General features: G+C 50.7%; 1 protein-coding gene across 4 annotated transcripts in view; it reads left to right on the top strand.

The window, feature by feature from the left end:
* rbfox3a (RNA binding fox-1 homolog 3a) overlaps positions 1-12500 on the top strand; it is a 375680-nt gene that overhangs the window by 158801 nt on the left and 204379 nt on the right. For all 4 annotated transcript variants that reach the window (XM_030340391.1, XM_030340392.1, XM_030340387.1 and 1 more), the window contains exon 4: positions 7760-7823. In XM_030340391.1, the coding sequence (XP_030196251.1) occupies positions 7802-7823 (22 nt within the window). In that variant the 5' untranslated portion in view covers positions 7760-7801. The remainder of the gene's footprint in view (positions 1-7759; positions 7824-12500) is intronic.

Raw genomic sequence — 12500 nt, 5'->3', positions numbered from 1 at the left:
CCAGAACAGCCCAGATGTTCACAACACAGCCTCCTCCTGTGTTTGTGTGTGTCTGTTTGCGTGCTTGTGTGTTTATGTGTGTGTGTGTGTGTTTGTTTGCGTGCATGTGTGTTTATGTGCGTGTGTTTGTTTGCGTGCGTGTGTGTTTACGCCTGTGTTTGTTTGCGTGTGTGTGTGTGTGCACGTCTGTGCTCCGCCATCTACAACCATCTCTCTCTCTTCTTCCGCCATGCACGCCTCCCCCATGCCTCTCCCCCATCCCCTCCCACCACCCCCCCCCCCCCGCTCAACTTTCACATCCCCATGCCCCTGAGTCTCACAGACACACCCCACCCTCCCCCTGCCTCACCCCGCGTCACCCCCCCAACCCCCCCTCCCCCTCCCCCACGCCCCCACCTCTTCTCTCCATTTCACTTTCAATTACCAAACTGCCACCGCCAGGCGTATAGATCGGAGAATAAAACACACACACACACACACACACACACACACACACACACACACACACACACACACACACACACACACACACACACACACACACACACACACACACACACACACAGGGGCCTACACATGTGGGCATAAGGGGTGCTTCATCCATTTATGCATGGCTCATTTAAGTGTTCCTATTGTGTGATCCCCCGGGAGGATGTATGCAGATGGACCAGTGGCGGGAGATGTGGGTGGGGGTGGTTGGGGTGTGTATGTGTGTGTGTGAGAGAGAAAATGTGGGGGGTTTATTTCATGTACCTACACACCTTTGTATCTATACAGACACGGACATTCTCATACAACGGCCCGCATGCACACAAATACTTACGCAAAAAAACACACACACGCTTGCACGCACACACACAAACACACATGGACGCACACGCTAAGATTAAGAGAAGAAACAAACACACACACACCTACACACAAACATGACACACAAAAACACAATTACAGATACACACACTGACACACACACACACACTCACAAACAATTACACACACGTACACACGCACAAAAAAATGAAGAAACACGCGCACACAGACACACACGTGTGTTGCCTATGTAAAGGGGGGTTGTGCTGAGTTTGGGGGTCCTTCATATGGTGGGGAGGACATAAAGACCAGCGCCCGTAGCACACAGACAAGCATACTGCGGTATATGGCCAACATCAAGCTTTATGTTAAGCTGGCACAGTAACGGAAGGTGTGTGTGTGTGTGTGTGTGTGTGTGTGTGTGTGTGTGTGTGTGTGGAAGGGGGGCTGGAACGGCCCATTCTGCATACACGACCACTCTGCGAAAAGTCGAGAAAATATATATAAATACAAAAATGAAAAGTTAACCATAAAGACGTGTATATGTGTTCTGTGGTATCAGCGGGAAAACAGAGAGCAGAGAGAGAGAGAGAGAGAGAGAGAGAGAGAGAGAGAGAGAGAGAGAGAGAGAGAGAGAGAGAGAGAGAGAGAGAGAGAGAGAGAGAGAGAGAGAGAGAGAGAGAGAGGAGATGTAATGCTGCAGTGCTGTGCTCTCGCTATACATACCTGTTCCCCCCCCCCCCATCCCCGGCTCCTATGTCTCTTCCCTCCCTCCGGTGAAACAGACTTGCTTGCTTGTGTATTCCGAGCGCGGCGTTCGAACCCGCCACCCTCTTGTCAGCCGCCATGTGGCTTTCGACAGGGCGGAGTAACGTACGGCCGCATCAAACGCAACGACCCGTTCAGCAGGTTTCCTCACCCCCAGTGTCAGTAGTCATTTAGGCATCCCATAATCAACATGCCTCTAACAGCGGCGAGGAGGGAGGAACGCGATGACATCCATGACCCCTAAGGTACGGAGCCATACCCCTCGTCTCATCAAATGTCACTTAAGTACACCGGGAGACGGGCCCGCTGTAACCCCTCGCTGGTGCCCCCCCCGCCCCCCCCCCACCCCCACCCCACTGTTTTAGGCTTGTTTGCCATCTGGCACACCCCACCCCCCCCCCCCCCCCCCCCCCCCCCCCCCCCCCCCCCGCCCCACTGAAAAAGAAAATGGAAGCGGAACGATACTCCTTAAACAGCGTGGAGATTCACCTGCGTCTCGGTGAGATGAGCATTGCTGGAGATGAGGCTTGCTCAGGGGTAATGGCGGTTGGGACACACGTTGGTTTTTTGCATTACGTCAGCATGTTGGCGTTGAACACACGCAGGAGAATGCAGGGGGGGGAAAGTCGGGCGGGAAGAAAGCATGTTTGGAGGCTGTTTGCAGACGTCAGAGTTGGGAAGGGTCCTGGTTGGTTCAGGGTGGAGAGTCTTTCCCTCACCCCTGGACAGGGGGGGAAACCGAGTTGAATAGATTGATAGATCGGAACTTTATTAATCCCTCGGGAAGGTTCCATCAGGAAATTGCACTTCCATCAGCAGCAAACACCATGTTACAAATAGAATAAGAGTTCAAACCAAGTATAAATGTGCAAAAGTGCAAAATGCAAAAAAATATATACGCAGGGAAATAATATACAAGAATACTACTATACAAGGCAATATTTACATGAGGGAGTGCTTAAACAAAACGGATCCTGGCCTTAAACGGAGCGCGTCCAATCCTCCACCTTTTCCGTTCATGGCTGTGTTAAAAAAAGACCAACCATATCATATCCCTCCACCGTTATAATAAAAGATATCCCAACTTGAACGACCAACTTTTTGCCCCCCAAGCGAGCGCACCATTGACAGTTACGAGCAGTTCGAATCGGGGGAAAGTTGTCTCTGTGTGTGTAGTGTGTAGCGTCTATGTGCGCGTGTTTGTGTGTGTGTGTGTGTGTCTCATCTTTATTATTATTTTTCCACGCAGTGTGATGGATTTTTTACGGTGCTAGTTTTATGCCCTTGTTACCTTTTATGGCTTTGTAGATTTTCTTAAATCAACACAAATTGGAAGTAAAGCATGAGCGCTCCGTGATATGTTTTATGCCTTCTTTCATTGTTGTTGTTTTTCTTTTGTGAGCTGTTGCGCCCCTACAGTGTTCGTGTGTGTGTGTGTGTGTGTTTGTGTGCGTGTGCGTGCTTTTGTTTGTTTTTCCATATTGGCTTTACAGTGAGCCGTTATTCATTTTTATGTCCGTACCTTGCAGCGATCCGCTTCCATTTTTTTTCCTTACATTGTTATTTTTTCTTTTAGGCCTTTACCTCTTGAATATACACAAACACTGGAGGTATCTTCTCTCTCCTCCTCTCCTCCTCTCCTCCTCTCCTTCCCCCTCCCCCCTCCCCTCTGCCTTACTTTATTTTCTGCCATTCCTTGCCTCCTTGCATTCCTTCATCGTTCTTCTCTTCATCTATCCTCTCACCGTTCCCTCTATACATTCTGTAAAGTCTTGTTTTTTTTAGCCTCTCCCTTATTTATTTGTCTTGGTGACACAAGAGGAGAGAGTTGTGCTTTAATTGTATATCTTTTCTTTTGTTTCCCAAAATTCTTCTTAAAATGAAAGTTTCCTTCTTTCATTCCTTCTATCTTTCACTCCTTCTTACCTTCTGTCTCTCCCTCCCTCCATTCCCTCTGTCTCCCCCTCCCTCCATTCCCTCTGTCTCCCCCGTCCCTCCATTCCCTCTGTCTCCCCCGTCCCTCCATTCCCTCTGTCTCCCCCGTCCCTCCATTCCCTCTGTCTCCCCCGTCCCTCCATTCCCTCTGTCTCCCCCTCCGTCCCTACCTCCCTCCATCCATTCCTTCTCTCACTCATTGTTGTCCCCACATCCTCATCTCCCCCCCCCCCCCCCCCATATGTTCCTCTACTTTCCCCCGTGTGAGTCCCCCTCTCCTCCCCCTCCTCCTCCCCCCTCTCCCTCAGTGTGGAGAGGCCGTGGCCGGCTGGGGCCGTCAGGGGCCCTCCATGTTATTTATGGCCGTCTCTGTGTTTAACAGGGCCCATCTCCTCGCGAGCGCTGGCATTTGGGAGCCCTCATTAACATTTGCTACATGCGGTTTAGTAAAGGTGGCACCAGGAACCGCTCTGGCACCACAATCACTCACGCCCCCCCCCTCCCCCCCCCCCCTCCCAACGCCCCCATCGCTGTACATCAGGAGAGTTAGGGGAGAAATACAAAAAAATCTGCAGTTCAACCTGCCGCACGCTGGGTCCACGGAGGGCGAGTGTAACAGGGTGTGTGGGGCGGCGTGGTGGGAGGAGGTAGAGTCAGAGCCGCGGAGGCACTGCTGTAGAGCGCTGGCATTTATAGTACAGGGGGAGGAATAGAGGATTAATAAATGTTAAGGATCTGGCTGCGCAAACATTGAGACATGGAGAAGCGCAGTGTGGGGAGAATGCCGTTCCCTACTCACTCACGCTCGTACATGTACACACACACACACACACACACACCCGCACACGCACACCACCAGGCGCACACACACACACACGCACACGCATATGAACACGAATAAATGCATACTCGATGAAAAGGAAGAGGTTACAATTTGCTCACAGATGTCTACACACAGAAAAGCACACACACAAACCTTTTCTTCTGTTCCTCTCTTAACTTTAAAAAGTTCATGGCTTCTATTTCTTTTTCTCGATCTCTTCTGCTCCCATCTTTCATGATTAAGAAGAAGAAGAATTCCGCATGCATTTGTAATGAACCTTCAGAAGTTCTCTTCAGATCACATTTGTTTTGTTTCTCTGAAAGATTGTTTCTCTGTAACTTTAGACTATTTCTTATTTGGTTAAGGAGTTTCTACAAACTTAAATCTCTCTCTTTATATCTGTCTCTCTCTTTCTCTCTCTCTCTCTCTCTTTGTCTCTCTCTTTGTCTCTCTCTCTCTCTCTCTCTCTCTCTCTCTCTCTCTCTCTCTCTCTCTCTCTCTCTCTCTCTGTGTCAGTGTCTCTTTTTCTCACTCTCTGGGTGTGATGGCACGCAGGAGGCTGCTCTGATCTGATTGGACGTATTAAAGTTGATTTGATTAAGCGTGTGTTGAATTACTGGCTGCTTAATGGAATCAGACCTAAGTCACCTGCCAGGAAACCCTGTCTATGTGCACGCACACACACACACACACACACACACACACACACCCACACACATACTCTCTCGCACACATCCATGCAACCACACAACCAGGCACGCACTCACACACACACACAGCCACCATCAACACAAGATACTGTAGTTGTGGACATAGATTGGGACACACACTGTGTACCTATTTGTTTAATGCCGATCACATTCCATCCAAAAAAGAGAAGATAAATAACAGGGAGGTGGGACAGGGGGGCGGTGTTTGACATCCATCACCCCACAGAGAATGACATCACTTCCTCCAGGGCCAATGTGTGGATGATGTAGCGCTTAGTCTCAGCTTCTTCTGTTTGTTGAGTGCGGTCACATGCACACACACAAATACAGACACACACACACACACACACACACACACACACACACACACACACACACACACACACACACACACACACGTGTCCACGCGTATGCTTTGTAAGCATGTTTGTGTGTGTGCGTGCATGCTGACGTGGCTCTACGTGAGAGTGTGTGTGAACGTAGGTATACGTGTGTGCTAGCAAAGAAGCAGAAAGTTGGAGACGCTTCCGAAAGAAATAAGTTGGATAAAAATAAGCCAGGAAGAAAATGAAACGCTAATCCTGCATGCATTTGTTTTTTCGCGTCTACGTGAGAGTCTTCCGGGGCGGAGCGACTGAGGATGAATGCGTCTGCCCGGTAGACATTTTGTCTATATTTGTAAAGATGGCCCGTTCATCGCTCACGCTTCTGCCGAAGAGTAGGAGTGAGATGTGGAATTAAGATTATGCAGAGGGGTTGACAGCTAATTATCTGTTTGTCGTTGTTTGCTCAAGAGAAATATTATTACGGCGGATCCGTTCCTTATGGAGTCTGTGTAAACTCCGCCGCGGTCTCGCCGTTCTCCGTCTCGTTTTTTTATTTCCCCTTCTTCCCGTCTCCATCTCTGCCGTGTTCTCTGATCTCCTCCTCTTTGCTTTCCCCCTCTTCTCCTCTCCTCTCGTCCCCGTCCCCCCCCACTCGTTCTCCTTGGCCCCTGTGGGTGGGCCGAGCTCAGTGTGGTGGTGGTGTGAGGGTTGGGGGGGGGGGGGGGGGGGGGGGGGGGGGGGGTCTGGTTGTGGTTGTTGGGTGGTGCAATAGTAGGAGGCTGGAGGGCGGTGCAGTGGTAGAATAGAGGGCTATAGAATAATCAATAGGCCACCTCGGCTGGGCTGAGCACCGACACACGGCGAGCAGAGACAGGTCAGCCAAATGATACACAGCAGCCTGCAGGCAGCGTGCGGGGACGCCCCCACGTGAGCGCACACACGCATGAGCACACACACACACACACAAACACACACGCATGCACATCGCACACACACTTGTATGCACCCACGGACAGAAACACGCTTGCATGCAAGCATGAACATCGCACACAAAGAGACACAAAAGACAAGCGCTGCAAACCACACAAACGCCCATACACACACACACACATTCACACGCTTCGATGCACACAAGCACATAGGGACACAGACAGACACAAACACAAGCATCGCACACAACGCTCACACACAATTACACAGAAATGCACAGAAAAACGCAGAAACATGCACACACATACCTTCACACCCCTGTTTACAAATGTTTACATGCGCACACAGACACACACACACACACACACACACACACACACACACACACACACACACACACACACACACACACACACACACACGGATCCTTTGGCACAGAGTCACATGGACATACTTGTATCGAAGTACGCAAACCATTGTACGGCTTCCATCTTTCTCTTTATTTTTCTCTTTTTCTCTCACTCTCCGTCTCACCTGTGGGAGGAGGTGTTGGTGGGGGGCTTGGGCATAGTGGGCGGGGGGGGAGGGGGGCAGACAGTCCGATAGATCAGATGGATGTGAGGCATTTAAAGCGTCCTATCGTGTGCGGAGACCCCATCCCTCAGTTCCCTGCATACATTTTTAATCGGAAGGGAGCAGCGATTACCTTCGCTGTGGTAATTATCATACTACAGGAGGTGTGAGCGAGGTCTCTCCTCTTACTCTCTCGCTCTCCCTCCCTCCTCCTCTCTCTTCCTGGTCGTTCAGCATGTCTTCCCACTGAGTCCAGCTGCTCCTACCAAGTCATCAGCCTCACACGAGGCTGCAGGCTTCAGTGCGACGCCCGGCTGTTTGACTAGAGAAGCACTTCCTGAAGTTAACTCGCCACACCGTCGTTTGGTGTGTGTGTGTGTGTGTGTGTGTGTGTGTGTGTGTGTGTGTGTGTGTGTGTGTGTGTGTGTGTGTGTGTGTGTGTTGTAATATACACTGGACCACTGGGCGTCAGTGTTCTCAGACAAATCTCCGGGGAGCAGCATGATGGTGGCAGCCATGTTGGGAAAGGACAAATTAAAGCTTCCTTTTATTAACCCCCCATCCTTCTGTCCATCTATTCATTCGTCCATCCCTCCCTCCCTACCTCTTTCCATCCATCCATCTTTCCACCAACCACCCACCTATCCAGCCATCCAACCAACCATACCAGTGCTTTGTTCAAGCCCACACACACGCACGCGCACACACGCCCACACACACACGCACGCACACACACACACACACGCACGCACTCACGCACGCGTGCACACACTCACGTGTCGTTTTGAAATGTGTCCAGTGGTGAAGAGTGGCCTCAAGATGAGGAAGAGGAAGGCGAGGTGGTCTCTATCTAACAGAGGGTCTTCTTGTTTCTCCCTCTGCAGTCCAGCACTGAAGGACCCGTCACTCCGCACGGTCAGCTGTACATGGAGACCCCCAGCTGGGCAGGTCAGTACCGGGCGGGATGTTGTGATGTAGGGCCGCGGGTCCCACATTCCTGTCCGTCTCTTCCTCCTCCCCTCTTCTTCTGTTATGTCTGGAAGCCATGTTGTAGTTCTTTGTCTTATTGGGATAGTGTTAGAGTGTCAGGTGTTACAGAGGACTCTCATGAGACGGCCATCTAGAACTGTAGGTCTGTGGCTGGGAACCTGCAGTGTGTGTGTGTGTGTGTGCATGTGTGACTGGGCATCTGTGTGTTTGGCGTGTGTGTGTGAGTGTGTGTGTGTGTTATGAGTGTGTGTGTGATGCGTGTGTGTGTGTGTGTGTGTGTGTGTGTGTGTGTGTGTGTGTGTGTGTGTGTGTGTGCGTGTGTGTGTGTGTGTGTGTGTGTGTGTGTGTGTGTGTGTGTGTGTGTGTGCGTGCGTGGTGCATGGTTCAGAGTGCTGACTCCAGTGCTATGGTTCTGGGCATGCCCATTAGACTTGGCTATAAATCCAGGCCCAGTGCTCTGACTGTGTCAGCAGTCCAGCCAATGAATGGATATTAAACGCCACAAAAAAGCCTCTTTAATTCAGCCTGCCTCTGCCACACCACTGCACACCTTCTCTCGTCCTCCCTCTGTCTCTCCCTCTGTCTCTCCTCTCTCTCTCTCTCTCTCTCTCTCTCTCTCTCTCTCTCTCTCTCTCTCTCTCTCTCTCTCTCTCTCTCTCTCTCTCTCTCTCCATCCATCTTTTCAGCTTTCTCTTGTCTTCCATAACTTTCTATTGCTCACTCATTCCTGCTGGCTGTCTAACACACATGCATACATCTCTCTCTGTGTCTTTTCTCTCCCTCTCTGGCTCTCTCACCATGTGTGTTATGCTGTTGTCCCTCATGTCAGAGAGGTAAACAGCAGTATTTTACTACACAGCCTGTCTGAACAGTAAACATGGGGTATGTATTATACCTATGTATGTGTTATGCATAGACACTGGCATAGGGAAACAAGTATAAACCACCGCACTGTTCTGCTTTATCGCCAAACGTGGGGGGAAGGACATCCCTTCGTCGTGTGAGCGCGAGGCGCGACCAGCGCTTGATCAACGTTTGTTCCGTGCCAACCAATCACAACATGGGTTGTTGTGACCCCGCCCACGGCGATGGTAGAAGGACACGCCAGCCCTCTGGGAAAAACCCGAGCTTTGTCCTGTTGTTTGAGCTATAGCCGTCCAAAATGGAGGCAGCCGCTGTACGTCCGTCAGTCCGTCTCGCTTTCCCCTCGACAACACCGGAGGCCAGGCACCCGGCCCCCCCCCGTTCCAAACCGACGTTTTTAACGCACGCACTGCTCGTTTATCACACCTCAGATGTTAAACACGGCCCCCCGTCGGTGCTTTGCGTTTGGCGTTCATTTTATACCTCCTTACCTTCTCTTTTTTATTTCTTTCTTTCTTTTCATTTTTTCTCCGAGGCCCCCCATTTCAAACGAGAACCACCGAGCGACTCCCCCCCCCCCCCCCCCCCCGCCCCCTCCTCTCGGAGCCCCCCGGTGCCTCTGAGCGGCTTTTGATGCATGAATGTATTTATGTTTTTTTCAAACCGAGCAGGGCCAGGTTCCCTCCGCCGCCGCCGCCGCCGCCGCCGCCGCCGCCGCGGCCCCGGCCACGCCAGCGACTTGTCGCAGTGGCCCGTCGATACGGAATCTAATAGAGAGCAGAAAAGATCAATCACAACCGGCTTAAAGCCCGATGTTGAGAGTCTGCAGGGCAGCGCGATGCTCTCCTCTGCCACCGCCAAACTGCACCGGACTCCCAAATCAAAAGATTAAAGTCCATTACGCTCCTCCTCGACGCGCGCGCCCGTCCCCGGCCCAGGGAATGTATTCCGAGGTATTTCTTTTTAGGTTTTAAGGGGGGGGGGGGGGGGGGGGTGCTTTATTACATTCCCCATGCCGTTTGAATATATAAAGGAATACACAATGTGCGTCTGAATTAATTAAAGCCAATGCCGAATTCACCCGAATATATTTCACAGCCCCGCTTTTGTGGTGCCCTATATGGTGGGTGTGCTACCGCAGTCTAGAAAGTATAGTTTCTTCCGGCCCTTCTTAATCAACTCGTGTACTGCGACGAAGGAAGGAAGCGTTACTTGTACGTACACACACACGCGCGCGCGCGCATGCAGACACACACATACACACTACATGCATGGCATAATACACCCTGACGCAGATACACACACAATCATACGCATACATGCATAAACACCAGTGTGCCCCCCCCCTCTTTCCACCTTATATCAATTACAGCGTGGCCTGGTTTAGCCTCTATCAGTGTTTCGTCAACAGGCCTCCAGGCCCAATCAACACTATGCCCCCCAATCAAGCTGACACGACAGCTAATTGGAAATGCTCCGCCGTGCGTTAGAGAGAGAAAGGGGTGGAAGAGAGAGAGAGGGAGTGGGAGGGAGCGAGAGAGAGAGAGAGAGAGAGAGAGAGAGAGAGAGAGAGAGAGAGAGAGAGAGAGAGAAGGAGAGAGAGGGAAAGGAGAAAGAGAGGGAAGACATAGAGAGTGAAAAAGAGGGAAAAGAGAGAAAGGAGAGAGTGAGAAAGAGGGAGAGAGAGCGAAAGGAGAGAGAGAGAGAAAGAGGGAGAGAGCGAAAAGGGAGAGAGGTTGAGAGAGTGAGAGAGAAAAAGAGCGAGAGTGAGTGAAAGAGTGAAGACAGAGATAGAGAACGAGGAAAGAGAGAGAGAGGGAGAGTGAGAGAGAGAGGAAATGGAGAGGGAGAGGAAAATGAGCTGATTATTGGAGAGTGTTGCGCGATTCCTTTGAAGCGGCGTGACCAGATGTGAGATGAGCGATAGCGCCGCTTCAGTCATTGTCCTCTTTTGTGGGCGTCGCCGCGTCACGTTCGCCGGGCCCATCACACGGGACAACTGTTTCTGGAGACTTCAGCGGGAAAAGACTTACATTGTTTGCATTTGTGAACCTTCATTTCTTCATCTTTCTTCCACCTTGCTTTGATTTTTGGTAACGTTTTTAGAGCATGGTGGCTTTTATTGTTATCATTCTCTTAAGGGCCGCAGGGACCCAGGAGACACTGGTGTGGGATGTTTTCGGTGGCGTAGAATACATACATCGGGAAAAGGATTAAAGAATAACCGGACGTCTTAAACCCTTTACTTCAAGAACAGGTTATATTTGTCTCCCGGCGCACTTTTTAATCTCAAAGTGCCCGGCAAAACCTCCTGAAGTTGTCCAAGAAATTCCAAGAACACCACTCCAGGTCTGCTGGGGAACCGGAGCTGTCATCACGAGTTTGCGGCGAAAGGAGAGGGAAACAACGGGTTCCAGTGTGAGGACCTCGGAACAAATTTGTCTCGGCGGGAGACGAGACTCGTCTGAAACTTTTTAACTTTATACCTTCAAACAAATTATCCAAGTTTTTACTTCAGTCGCGCGTAGCAAGCTAACCCCAGTAACCCCCACCCAAACATCTGCCAACACAAAACACATCTACTATGTGTTGATTTAAAAAATCATAAAATCATAAATACATTTTCTTTTATGATTTTAAAATGGATAAAGGTTAAATCTGTATCATAACCTCTTTGGGGGGGCTGGAGGGGGTGGTCCAGCCCTTCTGAGGAGCCTCTGGTGATAATCATCACGTTGTATCCGAGGAAAGCAAGTCCTCAGGCCTGCAAGTGGTTCTCCGCCGATCTAATACAAATAAAAGGCAGAGCATGAAGAGAGCAGGCTCGTTGGAATGGGTATGGAAGTGCAGAGAGAGAGAGAGAGAGAGAGAGAGAGAGCCTCTCGCGGGGCGTGTTGCCGAGTGATGGAGCGACGCAGTGTGTATCGACGGACGATCGGCCCCTTGATGTGTAAACTAATAGAAACCCCACCCTGCCTAACGGCCATCGCTGCCTGCCGATTGGTGGAGGGCCGGGTCCAGCAGTTATTCATTACGGCGTTATTGAAGCTGGGAGAGGTTCGTTTTCCCGCTCATTAAAAATGAAGAAAGAGCCATTGTGTTTTATAGCGATACCACCGAGCGGCCATGCCGGGCTGCTTAAGCTGTCCGTACATTATTAACACAAACACAAAAGTAGCGTCCGGAGCTGGGGAAGAGATTGTAGTAGTATGTATTGCATACACACACACACACACTCGGAATGATTATGCGAGTGTGTGCTCCGGCAAATGCACAACTAGAAAAAATAAAAACTGTTCACTATTTAGTGAATTCGGACATCTTGGTTTATTGCCCTACCGTGTGAACAGATGCACACACACACACACACACACACACACACACACACACACACACACACACACACACACACACACACACAGAAGCAGGGCAGAGTGCACACGTGTAAATGGTAAAGGCCCCTCTTTGTGTTTGTCATAGTGATGTCCGGTGACTCTAACACTGCTCTTTACGCTCCCAGGGAGCCCATTACAATTTAGCAGGGACAGCCTGATGGAACGACCAGAGTGCTGGGAGAGTTGGGGAGAATAGACACGCCGACGTCTGCGGAGAGAGGGAGAGAAAGAAGAGCGAGGAAAGAGATACGGGGAGAGAGAGAGGAAAGAGAGAGAGAGGGAGAGGGGGAGAGGGGGAGAGGGAGAGGGGGGGAGAGGGGGAGAGAGAGAGACGAAGCAAAGAGGGGGAGAGAGAGAGAGAGACAAAGACAGAGAG

The sequence above is a fragment of the Gadus morhua genome, chromosome 18, assembly GCF_902167405.1.
Source record: "Gadus morhua chromosome 18, gadMor3.0, whole genome shotgun sequence".
In the NCBI taxonomy this organism is placed as follows: Eukaryota; Metazoa; Chordata; class Actinopteri; order Gadiformes; family Gadidae; genus Gadus; species Gadus morhua.
This window is presented reverse-complemented; position numbering and strand designations above follow the sequence as displayed.